The sequence below is a fragment of the Onychomys torridus genome, chromosome 16 (genome assembly GCF_903995425.1).
Source record: "Onychomys torridus chromosome 16, mOncTor1.1, whole genome shotgun sequence".
NCBI lineage: Eukaryota > Metazoa > Chordata > Mammalia > Rodentia > Cricetidae > Onychomys > Onychomys torridus.
This window is the reverse complement of record NC_050458.1, coordinates 65,147,537-65,170,021: the sequence shown is the minus strand read 5'-3', so window position 1 is coordinate 65,170,021 and position 22,485 is coordinate 65,147,537. Positions and strand designations below refer to the sequence as shown.

General features: G+C 44.5%; 1 protein-coding gene across 1 annotated transcript; it reads right to left on the bottom strand.

Annotated features, from left to right (window-relative positions):
* Window positions 1–4,386: 4,386 nt before the first annotated feature.
* Window positions 4,387–21,876, bottom strand: Tmprss12 (transmembrane serine protease 12). The gene is made up of 5 exons (XM_036207632.1): window positions 21,855–21,876; window positions 21,599–21,794; window positions 17,617–17,885; window positions 7,125–7,267; window positions 4,387–4,878 (listed from the first exon to the last, which is right to left on the bottom strand). Exons 1-5 carry the CDS (start codon window positions 21,874–21,876, stop codon window positions 4,627–4,629), a joined length of 882 nt encoding a protein of 293 aa, XP_036063525.1. The 3' UTR covers window positions 4,387–4,626.
* Window positions 21,877–22,485: the final 609 nt, after the last annotated feature.

The window sequence follows — 22,485 nt, the reverse complement described above, 5'->3', positions numbered from 1 at the left end:
GGTCCCCAGCACTGCCAACAGGAGTAACACAGCAGAAGTGAGGCCGGGTGACAGGCCCTCTCCTTCCAGCTGCTAACACATGCTTTGGATAAATACTTACGTCATCTTGGTAATTTGGTTCCTTTGTCACTAAATAAGGACTGTGTCACCTGGGACAGGTCAAACTCCACACACTTTTGGTTAAATTTACCTGATATGTTAAAGCTAAGGTATATAGTTGTATGTAGGTGGCTTGCTTGCTTTCTTTTTCTTTTCTTTCTTTCTTTGTTTTTCTTTTTGAGACAGGGTTTCTCTGTGCAGCCCTGGCTGTCATGGGACTCCCTCTATAGACCAGGCTGGCCTTGAACTCAGAGCTCCATCTACCTCTGCCTCCCAAGTGCTGGGGTTAAAGGTATGTGCGTCATCACTGCCCAGCCAGTTTGCTTTCATTTTTAATCCATGCGGCTACTCTCTGCTTTTGGGTGAAGAATGTATTCCATTTATGGTTAAGGTAGTGTCTTCGTTAGGGTTCTATTGCTATGAAGAGACACCATGACCAGGGCAACTCTTATAAAGGAAAGTATTTAATTGGGGCTGGCTTGTGTTTCAGAGGTTTAGTCCATTGGCATCATGAGGGGGAAGCATGGTGACATGCAGGCAGGCATGGTGCTGGAGAAGGAGCCTAGAGCCTACATTTGGATCAGCAGGTAGAGAGAGTGAGCTATGGTTGATATATTGTGCATTCCAATAAACTTATCTGGGGGTCAGAGAACAGAACAGCCATAATATTAAACTTAGAGATTAGGCAGTGGTAGCACATGCCTTTAATCCTAGCATTCCAGTGGCAGAGATCTGTCTGTGAGTTCTGTGATACAAGGATACAGCCAAGCATGGTGACTCAAGCCTTTAATCCCAGGGAGTGATGGTAGAAAGCAGGAAGGTATATAAGGCATGAGGACCAGGAACTAGGGCTGGTTAAGCTATTAGTTCAGCTGAGATCCATTTGGATAAGAACTCAGAGACTTCCAGTCTGAGGAAACAGGATCAGCTGAGGAACTGGCGTGGTGAGGTAGCTGTGGCTTGTTTTGCTCCTCTGATCTTCCAGCATTCACCCCAATACCTGGCTCCAGGTTTGTTTTTATTAATAAGACCCGTTAAGATTCGTGCTAGAGTGAGCCACTGGGCTTGGCTTGAGCATCTGAAACCTCAAAGGGACAGACTTCCTCCAACAAGAACATACCTATTCTAACAGGCTACGTGTCCTAATCCTTTCAATAATGCCACTCTCTGTGAGCCTGTGGGGTCACATTCAGACCAACCAGGTATATATATATATGTTTTTTGAGACAGGGTTTCTCTGTGTAGCTTTGTGCCTTTCCTGGAACTCGCTTTGTAGACCAGGCTGACCTCGAACTCACAGAGATCCGCCTGCCTCTGCCTCCCAAGTGCTGGGATTAAAGGTATGCGCCACCACTGCCCAGCAATTTTTTAAGACTTATTTTTAATTGTAATTGTGTGTGTGTGTGTGTGTGTGTGTGTGTGTGTGAGAGAGAGAGAGAGAGAGAGAGAGAGAGAGAGAGAGAGAGAGAGAAAGGAAAGTGGCCTACAGAGGCATCAGATCTTCGTGAGGAGTTAAGGTGGTTGTGAAGCATCTGACAGGAACGTTGGGAACTCCATTCGGGTCCTCTGCACGAGCAGTATGTACTCTTAACCACTTAGCCCATCTCTCGGCCCACTGCCGCCCTGCATTGGCTGTTTCCTGATTCACCCCTTTTTCTGTCTTCTTGAGTGATTTGACACATTCACCCTGGCAGGAGAGAGACTCTGTAGTGACGGCATGTACCCTCCCTCTGGCTGTTCAAACAATGGGCCCCACAGAATTGTAGTTTCTCGTGTTAGGTAGGGCAAAGCTGAAACTCTGGTCCTGTGAGGGAAGCCCTTGTCTCCCACAGAGAGACTGCACATGGTGCTGTCAACTGCTTGGCCACTGTGCAGGATGGGCTGGGCCACATCTTCATGGGGACTGTGTAGTTATGTATATGTCTTGCTCTATTGAAACCCAAAGCTGATGTCAGGACCCTGGAGATGGACTTCAGCGTCCTGGACCTCTCTCTTTATTTGTTCCTCTTCCTGGTGTGGCCCCACTGAATACATTTCCTCTACTTTTCACGATGACACCCCTTTAACAGCCTGTAGTGAACAGCCTCGCTTAGGAGGGCTGCCAGGCCCAGGCCTTAACACTGAAAATTCCATTAACAGTTTGCTTTGATTCTTTACTCTGGATTCTTCTCTAGGTTTTAGACTGATAAAATTACATTTTATTTGGGTGTGTGTGTGTGTGTAGAGTATGGGCATGAGTGCCAGGGTACATATGGAGAGGTCAGAGGACAACTGTGGGAATCTGTTGTCTCCTTCCCCATGTGGGGCCTAGGGATCATAGTCAGGTTGTCATAGTCTTGGCAGCAAGCACATTTACCTGCTGAGCCATCTCACTGGATCTCTGCTAACAGATTTTTGTTAGGAAAGCCATGATGTGCAGTTGGGCAGTATTGGCGCACACCTTTAAACCCAGCACTTGGGAGGCAGAGGCAGGTTGATCTCTGTGAGTTCGAGGCCAGCCTGGTCTACAGAGTGAGTTCCAGGACAGCCAGGGCTACATAGAGAAACCCTGTCTCAAAAACCAACCAAATAAACAAACAAACAAACCGTGATGTGCACACAAAGCATTTTATAGCTATAAATTCTAACTTGATAGCTTTATATACAAAAACCACTGTATTTTCAATCCCTGCCTCCACTCATATGTTAGGTCACTAATATGACAATTTATATCTAAGATATGATGTCTGGTGACCCAGCAGTTAGAAGGTTGAGGCAGGAGGGTCAGTTCAAGGCTAGCCTGGGCTATATAAGGCCCTGTCTCAATAATAGCAACACATTGTAACCCATTATTGTAGATAATTGACCCTAGTCACTTATTTTTGAGATAAGGTTTTACTATATAGCCAGACAGGTTTTATATTCCTCCTGCCTCAGCTTCTCAAGTGCTGGGTTATAGGAATGGGCTACCATGTCCAGCTGCAGCAGTTTTACCCCAATTGAAGTTGATTCATGTGTGGTCGCTGTGAAATTACAGGATCTTGAATTTGTCTATGTACTTATCTTTTCTAGTGAGTTTATACATCCATGTAATTTGTATACTAAGCATTCTTCCTAGGCTTGAATTGCTTATAGCATGTCTCATAAGACAAGGATGGTGGTGAGCTCACTCAGCTGGTGTTCATTTGGAAAGGTCTATATTTTGTCTTTTCTTCTTTCTCCCCACCTACCCCTCCTTCCACCTTCCCCTCTCGCTTCTCCCCTCTCCTCCTCCTACTGACCGCCCTCCAGGCCTGTTGTTCGAAAGCTCAGCTTTGCTGGGTCTAGGGATGCTTGTGTTGTTATGGCTTGGTATTCTTCTCCAAGGTTTTCAAAGTGCTCCATCATTCTTTCCTTCAAGATGGCTGCTGAGGAACATGCTCATAGTCTAACAGAGAATTTTTCCCCTTCTATTTTTTTTAAGCTTTTTCTTTGACTTTAGACAATTTCATTACGTCTTGGTGTCCTTTAGGTTCAACTTTTTGGGGACCTATGGGCTTCATGAATCTGGACAGCCATTTTACTTCCCAAGTTTGGGAGATATTTAGTCATTTGTTTAAATAGCCTCTGTGTGTGTGTGTGTGTGTGTGTGTGTGTGCGTGCGCACGCGCGCGTGCGCGCACCTGTGTATATAGAAAGAGAATCTGAGAACAGGATGTTAGTATGAAGGAATGAAAGTAATTATCCTATGGGTAATTATGGTACTATTTTTTCTAATGATTGTATAATTGAAAAGCTTTCAGAAAAGCTGGCATAAAATAATTAAAATAAATGGACAGATAGGATTTCATGGTAGCCATCCTAGATAGGGCTATGGAAATTTTTCTTTCTATTTCTACGTAGTTTATAAATATTTAACTAGGGACAGTAGCTCATACCTGTAGTCCTTGAACTCTGGAGGCTGAGGCAGGAGAATCTTAAACTTGAGGCTAGCCTGGGCTACATAATGAACTCTCATCTCAAAATACATACAAAATGATTTTTAGAAGTCTGTACTTCATGACTACCTTGCCTTCACCCTGTCTGCTCCAGGCTGTCATGAGGGAGCAGATCTGCTTAACATCTCTCCTCATCTTCACATCTGCCTCAACCCAGGCCGGAAACAGCAGAGCCAAGTGACTCAATGGACTCCCTCTCTGCCACCATACCCAAATGGATAAGGAAGTCAAATAAAACCCAACTTAAAATGCCTTTTGATTAGTTTAACAAAAACCTCTCAGTTAAAGTATGAACTGTTTATTGGTATTTATACAGATTAAGTACACCGTGAACTGCTATTTTATACAAACTCTAAGAGTGTCCCAAACACAGAATTATAATTAAACAGCAAAACAATCAGCTTTAAAGGAGGCACGTGATTTGGCGCCAAAATTCACAACTGTCTCTGTCACAATCCTTTTTGTTCGAAAAACAGTGTTGACATGAGAACCCTAACGTGAGCCATGAAGAAGGATCTTCTTGTGTAGAACACAGCAGGGAAGGAGGACAGTGGCAGCCTTCAGCGGCTCTTTATGTTATTCCTAGAAGGGTCATACAGCCTAAGGCCAGGAGGACCTGGCCCAGCACGGTGTCCTTATTAAACACTGGCTTAGCACTTCCCTGTGAGAAATAATCTGTGAGCCACTGCTGGAAGAAGGCCGGGTTGCTGTAGACACCGGGAAAATGTTTGCGCCCACAGCCATGGCCGTAGCTGGTAATTCCCATCACAAAGTATCTTTTGTGTTCTGGTAGATAGCACATGAGTGGTCCACCGCTGTCCCCCTGTTAAAAATCCGAGATGGGTTTATAGTTTCTTACGCTGAGACAACTTAGTCACAACTACACCTGCTTCTGTGAATAACCTTCCTGTCCTACTCAAGGACAACACAGGCATCCTGGTTTTCTTTCAGGCAGTAGCTCACCACACTTCTTATCAGGAGAAGCACAGGGAAGGAGTACAGAGAGCTGGGGGCCCAGTTTCCAACATGGAAAGACAAACAGCCAGGAAAGAAAAGGCAAGAAGGAAATCAGATTTCATAAAAAGTGGAAACTTGTGGTCCAAATAATATCCTTCACAAAAACAGCTGGATGTAGGGGTTGCATGCCTTTAATCCCAGCACTCAGGAGGTAGAAGCAGGCAGATCTCTGAGTTCTAGGCCAACCAAAGCTACACAGTGAGATCCTGTCTCAAAAACAAGCAAAAAACGACACATGAGAAATATAGGTCAGAAATATCATTCAGTAACACTGCCTAACATGCACAAAGCCCTGGGTTTGATCCAGCACAAAGCAACAATGACCAGACAAAGTGGCAACAAGGGACAGAGGGACGTGCATTCAGAATCAGTGACGAGGATGCTTGCTGCCTGGCTGAGTACAGAGGAGAAGCCCAGCCAGCTGAGCTGCTTCCTGACTGCAGACACAAGGGGACCAGGTGTCCCCTTGGCTGGGAGCCAAAACAGTCTTCCTTCAGTGGCCTCAGATACTGTGTGGATGCAACGGGACAAGCAACCAGTCAGTGCTAATGTGTTCTCCATCTGGGCAAACCCCGGGAACGTGACCGTGGAAGAGCTAGTCACGGAAGACCACGTGTTGACCCATTCCAGAGATGGCAGGATGCTAGCTAGCCCTACAGATTCGCATCTGTCTGTGTGTAGATGGTGGGTGTGTAGATGTGGCCGAGTGGGAGGATAAGTTTGCTTTTATTTTTTGTATGTGTGTGTATGTGTGTGCCCGTGTGTGTAAGCACGTGTGTGTGGAGGTCAGAGGTCAATGTCAGGTGTTTTCTTGGAATGCCATGGCAAACGTATGAATGTCGGAAGAGGACTTGAGCTTGGTCTCCCCAGCCTGAGGTAGGGTCCTGTTTTACTGCTGCCTGAAAGGTCTACAGGCCTCTGGGGACCTCCCCCGGCTCTGTTTCCCATCTCCTTGTAGGAGCACTGGAGTTACCGGCATGTACCATGTCCTGCTGTTTTTGTGGGTTCAGAGGATCTGACCTCTGACCCTTCTCTTGCACAGCAAACACTTCACTGAGCCGTGTCTCCAGCCCTGCCACATGATTCTTAACGGGAAGGTTTCTTTTAGTGATGGCATAAAAGTATAAAAGTCCTAAAGTTGGACTGGAGGTGATGGTTGCCCACTTCTAAAAAAAAAAAAAAAAATCTGCTGGGCAGTGGTGGCGCACACCTTTAATCCCAGCACTCGGGAGGCAGAGGCAGGAGGATCTCTGTGAGTTTGAGGCCAGCCTGATCTACCAAGTGAGTTCCAGGAAAGGCGCAAAGCTACACAGAGAAACCCTGTCTTGAGAAACCCCCCCCAAAAAAAAAAAGAAAAAGGAGACTGGAGAGAGGTCTCAGTGGTTAAGAGCACTGTCTGCTCTTCCCTTCCAGAGGACCAGGGTTCAATTCCCAGCACCCACATGGCAGCTCATAACCATCTGTAACTCTAGTTGCAGGGAATCTAATGCCCTCTTCTGGCCGCCTCAGGCACTAAGGACACACATACACACACACACACACACACACACACACACACACACACACACACACACACACACACACACACACACACACACACACACACACACACACACACACACACACACACACACACACACACACACACACACACACACACACACACACATACACACACACATACACACACACACGCACACACACACACACACACACACACACACACACACACACACACACACACACGCACACACATACACACACATACACACACACACACACACACACACACACACCATTCAGGCAAGACACTGAGACACATAAGACAAAATTTTAAAGCAATGAGGAGGATCAGGAAGATGACAGATTCAAGGCAGATTTTGCCTGTGTTTGAGCCTGATAGAGATAAGAACCAGGAAATCTGATTCAAGTTTTGGATTGTTGAAGTAGGAGAAAAAGAAAAGAATTTTGCTTCAGCCTGACAATTAAGGCCTCTGTTCAGGTACCTCCAGGCTTTAGAAGACCTCTCAGAGGGTAAGTGTTTGGTCTTACCCTGCATGTGTCGAAGGTCCCGTTTTCGTGACCTGCGCAGAACGAAGTGTTAGGAATCACTCCTCCGTAGCTCTGCTCAGAGTTGCAGCTCTCTCGAGAGATGAAGTGCACTCTCGCCTCTTGCAGGGTGCTGGTAGGACTGCCTGTCAGCAGCAGGATGGACAGAGCTCTCTAAGTTATGTCTTCATAATTGCAAGCATTTTTACAGTGATCTAAATGTTGGCATGTAGTCCAAGTGTGGTGACTCACACATGTAATTTTTAGCACTCTGGAGGCTGAGGCAGGAGGATTACTGTTGGCTCAAGGCTAGTCTGGGCCACAGACTGAGAGTTGGACTCAAAAAAATAAATAAAAACAGCAGCCAGTGGTGTGTAGCTCACTTGGTAGTCTTGCCAAGCAGGCACAAAGCCTGGGTTTGATCCCCAACATTGCGTAAGCCATGAGTGGTGATATATGCCTGTGATCCCAGCATGTAGGAGGGAGAAGCAGGATCATAAGTTCAAAGTCATCTTCAGCTACAGTGAGTTTAAGACCAGCCTGGGCTACAGGAGATCTTGTCTTAGAAAATAAGATGTGAAAAAGTAAAGTATGAGCCTTAATGAGACCTCACTGGTTTCCTCACTAAAGGAACGGGGTGAACAGGTACATAAAAGGTTCTCTCTGTGTCACTGAGTCAAGATCTGTTTCCCCAGTGCCCTGGGTGCTCACAGCCACTCCTCTGCTTTGTCTAAGGTTTGCCCACCTGAGGCCTTTCATTACATAAATGGAGCTGTAGACTATACTGCACTTTTTTCTCTAGCTTATTTCATTTAGGATAATGTTGATTTATGGCCAATATTCCATCCCTTTGTGTAGTTTAAAAACATTACATTACCTGAAATTACTAAAAAAATAAATAAGGTTGGCGAGATGGCTCGGGGGTTAAGAACACTTCCTGCTCTTGCAGAACACCTGAGTTTGATTCCCATGCCCATTTTAGGTGGCTCCCAAGCTCCTGTAATGCCAGCTCTGGGAACTTGACACTCTCTTTTGGTCTCTGGGACACTGCACACATGTGCACACACCCACTACGTGTTAACAGAGGCTTTTCTCTGTCCTGCCCTATCCCAAAGCCGTTTCCAAATAATCATTAATTAGAAATGTTTGGATGATGGCTCAGGCTTATTACTAGATGGCTTTTACATTTAAATTAACCAATTTCTACCAATCTATTTATTGCTCCGTGGTCCATGGCTTACTGGTTCTCTGGTATCTTGTTTCTAAGACAGCTGGCTCACATCTGCTCAACTCTGCCCTTCTTCATCTCTGTCTTCAGTTTGATTGTACCTGCCTAACCTTATTCTGCCTGGCTATTGGCCAAAACAGCTTTATTTATCAACCAATGAGAGCAACACATATTCACAGCGTACAGAAAGACCATCCCACAGCAACCATAGACACACACACGCACACACACAATTAAAAATAAGATAAATGAATGCTGGATACTGTGGCACATACTTTAATCCTGGTACTCAGGAGGCAGAGGCAGGCAGACCTCTGTAAGTTGCAAGCCAGCCTGGTCTGCATGGTAAGTTCCAGAACAGCCAGGGCTATGTAGAGAGACCTTGTCTCAAAACAACAATAAAATAAAATAAAAATAATAAAAAGCTGGGCATGGTCGTGCATGCCCTTAAAAAAAGGGGGGGGGGAATAAATGCTGGTTATAGTGGCACATAATCCCAGCATTTGGGAGGCAGAAGCAGGCAGATCTGAGTTCAAGGCTTGTGTGGTTGACAGAGAAAGTTCTGGAACTATTCTGTGAGACTCTGTCTCAAAACCCAAATAAAATCAATGGCCATATTGTGTTTGGTTGACTTAGTCCTGAGTTGTTGAACCTCTGGTGTCTCCATCTTCTTCCTAGTCTAGAGTTGCTATAAATGTTTATGGACGGGTTCTTGTGTCGACGCCCACACTCATCCCCTTTTAGTGAACGTGCTGAAATTGGATCACGGTGTTCCAAAGCAGCACCCCACTGCACAGTCCTGGCCCCGGTGCAGCAGGACCCCAGCTTCTTCCGCCCTCCTTGGTGTTTATTTTCCAGCATTTCGCTATTATCAAGCCATGTGTGGCGCTGAATTAACTTTATTTACATATTCATTGTTTTGTAGTGGTAGGGAGCTAGTCCAGGACATGCTCTCTCACTGAGATACATTCCCAACCCCTGACTTTTACATTTAAATTCTCTTCATTTTTGCTAGTACTGAAACATATTTGTATATATTGGTCTCATACCTGGTCATTTTACTGAAACTTTAAACTTTTAAGTGATTTTTATTTTTTATGTGTATGAATTTTTGCCTACATGTATATATGTATACCATGTTCATGTACTACCAAAGGAGGCCAAAAGAATTAGAGTTACAGCTGTGAGCCTCACCCAGGAACTAAAACTCCAGGAACCAAACCCAGGTGGCCTAATGAGCTGAGAAAAGAACCTACAAATGCCTGGGTTCCATTTGTTTGGTTCTTTGAGACAGGGTCTCTTGCTTTCCACTCTGGCCTGGTGTGTAGCCAAGGATAATCTTGAGCTTCTGATCCTGCTGGTTCTACCTCTCCAGCACTAGGCCCAGCCTGCATCCTCACACACAGTTTATTCAGGGCTAGTGTTTGGACCCTGGGCTTTGTGAGCCACATCCCATACTGTGCCGATGGGTTAGAGGCTGCCTTAGTGTATACAATTAAATAACCTGTGGCCTTATTGTTGAAAAGTACTCATTCGGTGGATTGTACAGCACATCATTATTCACGGGCATTTAGTTGTTTCTGGTTTGGGGTTTGTTAATGATACTGTGATGAGAATTCCTGGGCAGTTTCTTATCTGATAGATGCCTAACAGTAGCTGTGTTCCACATGGTAGGTACATGTTACAATTTTAAAGAAACTGACAAAGCTAGATGTGATGGCACACTTCTGTAATCCCAGTACATGAGAAGCTGAGGCAGGGGGATCACTGTGAGTTTGAAGTCAGTCTGGTCTGGGAGATTCTTATTTCACAAACAAGAAGAAACTGCTTACATACTTCCACCATTTTACATCCCCCACCTCGCCTCAGCATCATGGAAGTGTCCAGTTTCTCCAGATCCTTCCCAGGACTTGATATTACCCATCTATTTTTTTTTTTAAAGATGTATTTATTTATTTATTATGTACTCAATGTTCTGCCTGCAGGCCAGAAGAGGGCACCAGATCTTATTACAGATAGTTGTGAGCCACCATGTGGGTGCTGGGAATTGAACTCAGGACCTCTGGAAGAGCAGCCAGTGCTCTTAGTCACTGAGATATCTCTCTAGTCTGTTACTGTCCATCTTTTGGGCCGAGACTAGATGTGTGGTGACTTCTCAGTGTGGTATCAGTGACGTCAACATCTTTCCACTTAGTATTGGCCACCTGTGCACCTACTTTGATGAGGTATTTTTTCAAATTGTCAGTGAATTCACAATTCATTCAGTACTGAGTTATACAAATTTGGGGCTTTTGTTTTGTTTTTCAAGATAGGGTTTCTCTATGTAGTCCTGGTTGTCCTGGAACTCACCCTGTAGACCAGGCTGGCCTCGAACTCAGAGATCTGCCTGCCTCTGCCTCCCAAGTACTGAGATTAAAGGCATGTGCCACCACTGCCTGGATCAGTTATACGAAAGTTCTTTATAGCTCTCACAGGATTTCTGTATCAAATGTTTTTCTCTCTTAGTTGAAAGCTTATCTTTTCCATTCTCTTAGATGTGTCTTTTGAAGAGCATGTATTTTAAGGGCTTATTTTTATGTGTATGGATGTTTGCCTCTGTGTATGTATGAATGTGCACACATGTGCCTGGTGCCTGTGAAGGTCAGAAGAGGGATAGTGGATCCCCTGGGACTCCATCGTGAATCAACATGTGAGTTCTGGGAACTGAAGCAGGTCCTTTGCAAGATGGACTCCCTAATCATCTAAGAGCGCGCATTTTAAATTTTGACACTTGTTTTCACATTTACTCTGAAAACCATAAAAAGCAAAAGCCAGTCAGGACTGGGCGGTGCACACACCCGTCTGGTGGCCAGAGTAGGAACTGGGTGTCATACTTTACGCTCTCTGCTTCCCCCCACTGAGACTCACACAGCACTGTGGTTAGAGGCATCTGGGGGGTGTGGGTGCTGGGAGCTGAACTCACTCCGGTCCTCATGCTTGAAGAGCAAACACTGTTAGTACTCTTTCCCACAGGGCCATCTTCCCAGCCCCAGAGTTATTTTTCCTAAGTGTTCTTTCATTTCCTCTCCTCCACTCTTCTTAAAATTTATTTATTTTTATTAAAGATTTATTTATTTATTATGTGTACAGTGTTCTGTCTGCACATATCCCTGCAGGCCAGAAGAGGGCACCAGATCTCATTACAGATGGCTGTGAGCCACCATGTGGTTGCTGGGAATTGAACTCAGGACTTTTGGAAGAGCAGCCAGTGCTCTTAACCTCTGAGCCATCTCTCCAGCCTTTTTAAAGACAAGAACTCAGATAGCTCGGGCTGGTCCCAAACTGTGCAACTGTGACTGGCCTTGGGCTCCTATCTTCCTGTCTTCATGCTGAGTGCTGGATGACAGGTGTGGGTCACACCCAGTTTTCATCCAGTCTTCCTCCCCTCAGCCTCTTCCATGTCCTTCGGTTCTGCACACCTCAGATCCTTCAGTCGTTTCTTCCACCTCACACCTTCCTTCTTCAGTTGTGCGTGACTCCGTGCTCATCCAGTGAGCACCAAATACAGTAGTTATAGTTTTCATTTTTAAAGATTTTATTTGGCTGTCTTTGAAGCATGCCTGGTCATTTAATCACCTATTAAATTATAGCTTTTTTTAATCCTTCAAAGAACTAAAATATGTTTACAGGATGTTCTCTATCTAAATATTGATAATATATGAAGTCCTCGGAGATTGACTCTGTTATCTACTATTGCTACTGGTTCCCTATAAACAGTGTTTGTTTATGTATTTGGTGATCTGTTTCTCCAACCCTCCCTCCCTCCTCCTGTGAATCAAACTGTGGGACCGTGCATGCTAGCACTCTGCTGCTGAACTACATCCTCTGCTCCTTTTCTTTATATTTTTTGGGGGAAGGCATGGAAATTATTTAGTATGAAATTTTTATGGCAATCATTTGTTTTGTGTGTGCATGTGTGTGTCACAGCACACACATCAGGGTCAGAGACAACTGTGAGAGTCAGTCATGACCAGTGCCTTTACCAGAAGCCATCTGACCAGCTTATTAATTAGGTTATTTTCATGTATCATAATCACATCATAGCGGTCTATACTGTGACACATCATATATGTGTGTAATATGTTCGATCGTATTCACCCGGTCACCCTGTTTTGTCTCTTTTCCCCACATCCCTTCCCAATTCTCCCACATCCGCCTTATGTGTCTTTCTCTTGTGACCTGAGCAGCGGTTGGTGCTGCTTCCATGGGCCCTGACCAGCGGCTACACCACCAAAGTGTCTTCCTCCCTCAGCTCCGGCATTGTGTTCTCCAGGGTTCCTTCTCATCTCTTGGATCTTTCCTGGTGACTGCGATATCTGAACTCTTTAAGGCCTTTTTCTGATGTCCCTCACTCTTGGCACCTGGCTTCCCTAAGGTTTAATGATTTAAAAAAACAAAATTCATTTTCATTAACCTCTGTAAAGAATGCTTTGAAGCCTTAGATAAAGTTGACTTTTTGTTTTGTTTTTTGTTTTTTGAGATAGGGTTTCTCTGTGTAGTTTTGGAGCCTGTCCTGATTTCGCTCTGTAGCTCAGGTTGGCCTCAAACTCACAGAGATCACCTGCCTCTGCCTCCCAAGTGCTGGGATTAAAGGTGGGCGCTACCACCACCCGGCTAAAGTTGAAATTCTTATAAATATGACTTGCACAAGGCCTAGGGACAGACAGCACCATGCTGCTTAAGTTCTCTCAGCTGGCATCTATGTCTTAGAAGTTCTGTGATTCAGACTGCAAATTCAGGGGAGTGGTAGTCATCATACACAGTTCTGAAGAAATGTCCACCTCCTCATCCCACTTGGCAGGTTTTCTAACTATTTCAGGGTTTGGAATACAAATAGATAATTCTTTGATTACATTCGACTCATTTCCCAACGATTGTAGTGGCTTTGTAGCCAAAGCATGTTGCAAATCATATATAAGGCAGAGGACCACACAGGGTGCTCTTTATGTCCTCTCCTGCCAAGATTACATGCAACCAAAATACATCACTGTATGTGCATGTGCACGTGTGTGCTTACATATGGAGTCAGTCTTCTCCTCCAATGAGTGGACCCCAGGGATCAGACTCAGGCTGTCAGGCCTGGGGGCAGACACCATTTCACACTGAACCATCCTGCTGCCCCACAGATGAAGTTACAGTGAGCCTCTGTGTGCACAGTGCTGTGGTACTGCCTTTCTCCACTTCTCTCAGTCTTGTTTGGTTTTGGTTTTGGTTTTTTGAGACAGGGTTTCTCTGTGTAGCCTTGACTGTCCTGAAACTCACTCTATAGACCAGGCTGGTCTTGAACTCACAGAGATCCACCTGGCTCTGCCTCCCGAGTGTTGGGATTGAAGGCGTGTGCCACTGCCCGTCTCTTGTTTAGTTTTTAGTACAGGGTTGCACTCTGCTGCTGAGTTCTATGGCACAAGCTGTAACCTCAACAACAGGATGCTGAGTTAGGAGGACTGAGCACTGGCCGGCTTGGGCCATCACTGTAGAGAAACCTTCCCTCTTAGGTTCTGTGTATTTACAGTTGCTGCTGCTTCGGGTGGATTGAACCTTTTACCATGGCACAATATTCCTCAGAATTCTGGTAATTTTATTTTATCTGCTCTACTTTATAATATTAATGAAGTCATTCCTGCTTGCTCTTCCATTCTAGATTTATTTTATTTTTATTATTATTTTACATGTATGGGTGTTTTGCCTGCATATATGTCTGTGCACCATGTGCATACAGTGCCCATGGAGGCCAGAGAAGCCATCAGATTCCTCAGGAACCGGCATTACAGACAGTTGTGAGCCACCATATGGGTGCTGGGACTTGAACCTGTGTCCTCTGAAAGACCAACCAGGGCTCTTAACCACTGGGCCATGTCCCTTGGCCCCAGATTTTTTTTTAAGTTACTGCTGTCATGTGCCTTTCCCATCATCTCTCACACAGCCATATAATTTCCAGGGCTACAAGATGAGCACTGGTCATTACAGAGTGTCTCTGAGGATAAGTTTTCTCCTGCAACATGGTGGACTACAGGTGTGCCAAAACAGCCCAAAGGACACCGTTACAGGGAGCACACACAGGCCAAGGACTGCGTGTAATGATGCTTCCAAGCTTCTTGTCATATCTGAAGTGGGCTGTGGCTGTGGCAACTCCATGTTGTTATGAATCATGGGCTCCAGCTTTACGGGCATCTCTCTTCCATCATTTGGGCTCTTTGCTTTCCCCAAGGTCCATAAAACCACTGGAATCAGTGCCTATTAGGTGTCAAACACTCTCAGATTAGCATCACCTCTGTGCTTGGCTCCTCCCTTGCACTCCATGCTCTTTCCTTAAGCTCTCTTGTTATTGTGGGCTGGGGTATGAGCATGCCACAGTGCAGGTGGGGGTCAGAGGGCAGCCTTATGGAATCAGTTCTCTCCTTAATCTCAGGTCATCAAGGTGGCTTGGAATGTACTTGTACCCACTGGAGCCATCTTGCCTGTCCTGTATGCTCCATTCCTGCCCTATGGATCCTTCCTGTTGGGTGGTCCTCAATGGGAAGGCTCAGGTGTGTTTGTGGTATGCCGTGTTGGTCCACCAGTTTTATCTGAACTGTCTGGTGCCTTGCAGATCATGAAGCTATGTGGCTCTGTGATAGGTCATACAGTACAGAGGGGACATGGTAAGACGGGAAGACAAATGGTATGGGCTTGGTTAGCTGAAGGAGCAGTTAGCTGTGTGACTCAGGGTGTGAATGTGACCTCCTCAAGCTTCACCATGTGACAGTACATTTCAGAGTATTGCTGAGTTAGTACATAGACGGTGCATGTAACTTACTCTGTAGACCAGGCTGGCCTCAAACTCACAGAGATCCTCCTGCTTCTGCCTTCTGAGTGCTGGGATTAAAGGTGTGTGCCACCGTGGCCCGGCTGCAACTACTCATATTATTGCTTTATAATAACTGTCAACAATTCATTTGGATGACCACGTTCTTTTTTGGTTAATTTTTTTTTTTTTTGTTTTTGAAAAGGGGACTCTATGCAGCCCTGGCTGTTTTGGGACTTGGTAAGTAGACCAGTCTGGCCTTGAACTCACAGAGATCCATATGCTTCTGTCCTTCAAGTGCTGGAGTTCAAAATGTATGCCTACAGGCCAATGCCCATGCTCTTTGGGTTAGAACAGGACAAGTCAGGAATTTAGGACTGTGGCTCTGCTGTGCATGCTCTTTTCCTGTATTGTATTGCTTCCCTCATCTCCCTTCGACAGTGCTCAAGAAAAACAGTAATTTACAAAGTCTTTCCTGAAATTATCTCTTTACTGTCTAAATAACCACAAATAAAAACCAGATATGGTGGTACACATCTGTACAGGTCCAAGATCATCTCATTTTGGTGACTGTTTCTGAGACAGGGTCTCACTAAGAACGTGGCTGTCCTGGAACTTGCTATGTAGTCCAGGGTGGCCTTGAACTCTCAGAGATCCAACTGCCTTTGTTTTCCAATTGCTGGGATTAAAGGCATTTGCCACCACCACCCAGCCTCAAAGTCATTTTTGACAATAGGGTGAATTCAAGGCCAATCTGGGCTACATGAGACCCTGTCTTTAAAAAAATAAAAAATAAATTAAAATTAAAAAAAAACAAAAACAAAAACAAAAAAAAAAACATACTTGCTGGACCCATGAGCAATGGAAAACAAATCTCAGTGCTTGATCTCATATGCTCCAAACTGGTCTGTGACGCTCTCAAGAACAGATCAGGGTGCTAGTTAAAGCCTGAATAAGGCTTCAGAATCACAAAGACCTCAATATGAGTCCTAGCTGATGCTTTTTTAAGGAGCATGGATGGAGTGGCAGGGGAGAATGGGGGCAGGGAGGTGTTGGTTGAGACAGGAAGGATTTCATGTAGCCTAGGCTGGCCCCGAGTTCATTCCACTTATAGCTGAGGAGGACCTGGAACTCCTGACTCCTGGGATACACAAGGAGGCCACTGTTTGTAAAGTCTTAGTTCTTAACACCCGAGGTATTTGTGCTGGTTCTATCAATGTGACACAAACCTAACCCACCTGGGGAGGAGAACTCCCAGTTAAAGAGCTCCCTGCATCAGCTGGTCTGTGGGCAAGACTGTGGGTATTTTCTGGATTACTGATTGTTGTGGGAGGGCCTGCCCACTGGGGATGGTGCCACCGTTCAGCACTGGCCCTGAGTGGGGTAAGAAAGCAAACTGAAATAGATATGGTGGTTCATTCACACCTTTAATCCCAGCAGTTGGGAGGTAGCGGCAGGTGGATTTCTGTGAGTTCAAAGCCAGCCTGGTCTACATAGAGAGTTCCAGGACAGCCAGGGCTCTGTAGAGAGAGACCTTGCCTCAAACAATCAATCAAACAAAAGCAGGCTGAGGAAACCATGGGCACAGGCCAGTGAGCAGCCTTCCTTCATGGCTGCTGCCTGCCTGACCCCCTCCATTAACAGACTGTGATGGGAACCTGGACGCCGAATTAACCCTTTCCTCCCCACACTGCTTTGGTCGTGGGGCTTATCACAGCATTAGGAACTGAACTAGTACACTTTACTCTCCTGTTCTGCCAGACAGAATGGCAGCAGCATTCCAAAGGTTACTGAGGGAGCAGGAACCCGAGAACTGACATGCTCGTTCGGGAAGCCTGCTGCTCTTACAAAAACAGCTGTTCTGTTCTTCCTGTCCAGTCTATGGATCAACAGCTAGTGAGAGAGACATGACCTCCTGCCTAACCCTGCATAGGGCATTACATGAAAAGGAAAGCAAACAGTCAGTCCTGGGAGCCCCAAACTTCTGGTTTAAAGTGGGCTTTTCTGTGCCAGGTCTCTCATCAACTCTGAGTCCTGGGCTGCAGAAACGCCAGACTGTCACAAATGTCTACAGTTGAAGTATCTTTGGTGTTGATGACCAGGGTTCCTATATACTTCTGCTTATGCAAGGAAACTTCTCTCACCCATAAGGAAGAAAAAAACAAGGTAAAAATGTTCTTTTTCATGGTTTATGAACTCAACTTTTTAGCTTTTGGGTAGAAAGGTAAAAATAAATAAATACATAAAATGGAGTGAATGAAACTTAATAATAGACTGCTTGCCTAGCATGTGCAAAGCACTGAATTTGATCCCTAGCACAACAGTCAACTAATCAATCAATAGCTTGAAAGAAATATACACAAGGATATTAATGTGTAAAAAGATTCCCTCCCTCTGCCAATAATCAGGAGGGTGTATATCAGTTGAATTCAGACTATAATTACCTTCTTCTTTGGTTCTTCCCCAGCCACTTATAAAACACGTTGTGTTTTGGTCCAGTTTTTGGAGAATACCAAAAGGTAGACAAATAGGCTGAATATAGTCATTATACCTCACGGGTCTCCTTAAACGGAACAGTGCGATATCATTTACGAAAGTCTCCAGAATGAAGTCTGGTTGGATGATGATTGCTACTACTCGTATATTCTTGATGCGGGAACGGCGCCGGGAGAGATCATTGATTCCGACCACTGCTCGCCACTTGAGAGGATCACTGCAAGGAAGCAGACATTCTTATTACACACAGGCTCACTTAAACTCTTTTTCTTGATTTTCCACAAGATTTTGGGTTTTTTATATTGAACTGACAACAAAGTTTTAAGCGTTTTTCCATGTGACATGAAGTGTAAAATAAAAACCCAAGGCCTGGTGGTGGTGGCGCACGCCTTTAATCCCAGTACTTGGGAGGCAGAGGCAGGTGGATTTCTGTGAGTTCGAGGCCAGCCTGGTCTACAAAGCAAGATCCAGGAAAGGCGCAAAGCTACACAGAGAAACCCTGTCTCGAAAAACCAAAAAAATAAGAAAAGTTTTAAAAAGCCCAAATGGCATGATACAGCAGAGAGGAGGAGGTTGAGTGGGACAAGAAACTCAGATTCCAGACCACGAGGACCACGTGGCTGCAGGACAGTGTCCCTCACTAGCAGGCAGAAGCCTGAGTTACTCGACATATAGTTTTGAGACAGCTAGCTGTTTGGAAAGAAAATAAAATGAAATCCCTGAAACACAAAGCACCAAAGTAAACCCCAAATGTAGAACTCTCTTCAGAGTTGCTGTCTTCAAGAGACAGGGAAGTGCTAGATGTGGGATTTGCCTCCAAGTAACTGGAAAACAAGTTTAGCTCTACACAGTCCAGGCTCAGCATGCATAAGGCACGGGGTGGGGTGGGGGGCAGGAGAGGGCACAGGCATGAATATGTTATATACATATATGAAACGTCATCATGAAGTTATGTATAATTCATACATGCCAATAAAAATCATTAAAAGATGAGGTATAAGTTTAAAACTTGAAGCTGTGTGATAAGGACATGGAAAAATATTTCCTCTACTTTTATACTTTTTTAAAGATTATTTATTTCTATTTTATGTGTTACAGATGTTTTCCTGTATATATGTTTGGCACCACATATGTGCCTGATGCCCAAGAATGCCAGAAAAGGCTGGGTGGTGGGAGGCAGAAGTAGGCAGATCTCTGAGTTCAAGGCCAGCCTGGAATACAAGTTCCAGGACAGCCAGGGCTATATAGGGAAACCCTGTCTCAAAAAAAAAAAAAAAAAAAAATGCCAGAAGAGGGAACAAGATTCCCTGAAATTGGGGGTTACAGACAGGTGTGAGCTGCCATGTGGGTGCTAGGAATCAAACCCAGGTCCTCTGGAAGAGCACAGTGCTTTTAACCACTGAGCCATCTCTCAAAACCCTAATTCTGAAAAATACACTAGAATAAAACATTTGGGATCTTAGCATTAGAACTGAGAAAATTAAACCAAAAGAAAACAGGTGAAAATATAATGCTGACAGAAGAAAGGTTTGTTTGGATTTTGAGACAGAGTTTGACCATGTTTATTAGTTACTTTGTCTCACTGCTGGAATAAAACACTCCAATACAAGCAGCATAGTGCAGAAGGGCTTATTCTGGCTCACAGTCCTAGGGCACAGTCCATCATGGCAGGAAGGCAGGCTTCAGATACACGGAAGCAGAGGGTGCTGAACACTAGTGGTCTAGCTCCCAGTCTCCTTTTTATTCAGTCTTAAGAAAGAAATAACGCCTCCCTCAGTTAGGGTGGATCCCACCTCAATCTACTCTAGATAGTCTTTCACAGGCATGCTGAGAGATATGAAATTATGCCCTAATTATAAAAGAAAATAATTAGATAAATGAGAAATGAGAGGAAACTAAATCCTAATGGTCTGCTGTGGAATAATCCTTCTGCATACTGTGAATATGTACTACTCTTTTTGGTTAATAAAGAAGCTGATTGGCCTATAGCAAGGCAGGATAAAGTTAAGCAGGAGGATGCTGGGATGAGGAAGGGTGGAGTCAGAAGAGAGGCACACCATACTAAGGAAAGGTAGCAAGCCACGTGGCAAAGAATTGATAAGAAATATGGATTAAGTGTAAGAATTAGCTAGGAACAAGCCTGAGCTATCAGCTGAGCATTTGTGATTAATAGTGAGTCTCCATGTTGGTTATTTGGGAGGTGGCCACAGCACAGGAAAACCCCACCTACATTGGTCATTTCTGCCAGAGTAAGAGCCAGTATCAGAGGGAAAGCCCTGTGGTTCTGCCCTGTGATGAACACCACTACTGCCCACCACACAGGCTCTTTTCACGTACATGGCTGGAGATGGCAGCTCAGAACTGGAGCGCTCACCTGGCATGTGTAAGGCCTTAGGTGCAGCCCACAGTGCCAGTAAACAACAGCCGCTCTCTCCCTCTGCTAGCAGTACATATATGTGTGTATATATGTATGTATGTATGTATGTATATATGTATGTGTGTGTATATATATATATATATATATATATATATATATATATGATTATATGTGATATACCTATATGCTTGTACAAGGAAAGGTGACCTGCCCACTTTGTCCTCTAGGTGCCCTGATCCGATCAATACATGCCCCAGACCCCTTATCCACAGCTGTCAGACAGGGGTGAATCCTTGACCAGAGGATGGCTCATTAGTAATCTGAGGAACTATTGTTTCACCTAGAATGAAAAGCTATGATGTGCTAATCAGATAATTCATCATACAAGTTGATGAGAAAGCTACCTAGCAATAGGAGCTAAAAATGAAAGATTAGTATAGAAAATGAGGGCTGTAAAGGATCATAGAAAAACTGGTGTTATGAATTAATTTAGTAGAATGAGGGAAAAGGGCAGGAAAAATAAAAATAAAACAGCAGCACCATTGTGTTCCTCCACCTCCAGCTCACCAGTGTCTTGGAATCGATGCCTCTGGGCTAGAGAGGTGGCTTAGGGGGTTAAGAGTGTTTCTTCTCTTGCAGGGGGCCTGGGTTCTGCTTCCAGCATCCTCATGCTGGCTCACAACCATCTATAATTCCAGTTCCAAGGGATCAGATGCCCTCTCTGGCCTCCTTGGACACCAGGGACACACAATAAAACATGTATGATGCAAAAACATAAATGCACACAAAACACTTATAGACATAAAAATGTTTTAGGAGAAGAAAAGAGACACTCTCTTTTCTTTTTCTTTTCTTTTTTTTTCCCTAAGACAGGATTTCTCTGTGTAGCTTTGCGCCTTTCCTGGATCTCACTCTGTAGACCAGGCTGGCCTTGAACTCACAGAGATCCTCCTGCCTCTGCCTCCTGAGTGCTGGGATTACAGGCGTGCACCACCACCGCCCGGCAAAGGAAGTCTGTCATAATTGTCCTATACCCTAGGGTCACTAGGATGTTAGTGACTTAGAAGTTACTGGATTGGTCATGGAATTAGCCTTTGAAATTACATTTGGGTCACAGAAATCATATGAAAATAGGATGTTATGACTCAGTGCAAATGAGACCCAAGAGTCTCTTTCAGAGTTCAAATAATAAAGATTAACTCTGTGTTTTTATGCAACCCATGAACAAATATGTTTTTATGCAAACACACATATAATTATATGTATGGTTCTACAGGACTGCAGCAACAGGCATTACGTATTTTCCACCTATGTATGGTTGCTTTCATACTAAGTAATGTAACTATACGGCCTGCAAACCCTATGAAGTATCCACAGAAAACGTTGCCAATATGTGATTTAAAGAATTCGTTCCAACAAATGCAGTGTCATATATATAAGGAATTATTTAAAGCTACTTGTAGACATGATGCTTAGTTAAAGTCCCATGATACTCTACCATTCCAAACTATTCCCTATGGGAAGGAAATGGGAGGCATAGTCTGAGTACATACCTAGATTCTTTAGTGCAGTGGGCAGCTGTGAGGACCCACTTGTCTCTCACTAAGGCACCACCACATACATGCACAAGTAAATCGCCATCTTGAATCTGCAGGCTAACTAGCCATGGCCACGCACCAACAGCAGCCTGTGTGCCTCCTATGATCCGAGACCCTTCCAATGCACCCCTAAGTGGTGCTATTCCACAATCTAAAAACAAAGCAATACATTATTTGGAATAAACACTCACATTTTGTGTTACTTCCTAACCTGAATACAATAGCACAATCATTTTTCTCTTTAGACACTGATAAAGCAAGCCAAATTTGAGGCAAGCTGAAGTTTTCAATAGCAAATGAATTAAGACAAACATGCCATACTTGACTACTTAGGAATTCACAAAATCAACATAATTTATTAATAATTCTATTGCCCAAGAACATAAAAATAAGTTTCTCTGGCCAAATACCATGTTCTTTCCTTTGTGAAACAGTGCTCAAGAGCCTAAGACCCAGGCAGCAGGGTAGTATATACTTGTTTTTTTCTGTTTTGTTTTGGAGACAGGGTTTCTCTGTGTAGCCCTGGCTGTCTTGGAACTCCCTTTGTAGACCAGGCTGGCCTCCAACTCAGAGATCCACCTGGCTCTGCCTCCCAAGTGCTGGGATTAAAGGTGTGGGCCACGACTGCCCAGGGTTGGTAAAAACTTGTAATCCCAGCATTCAAGAGTATCAGACAGGAAGACTGGACTACATAGTGAGATGTGTGTGCTTAGTGGCTTGGGATATATAGCTCAATGGGTAAGGGTGTGTAGGTCGCATGTGTATAAACTAACTCGTGGTTCAATCTGTGGCATAAAACAAAAGCTGCAGTTGATTAAGAGGTACAAGCTATGCACGTCTTG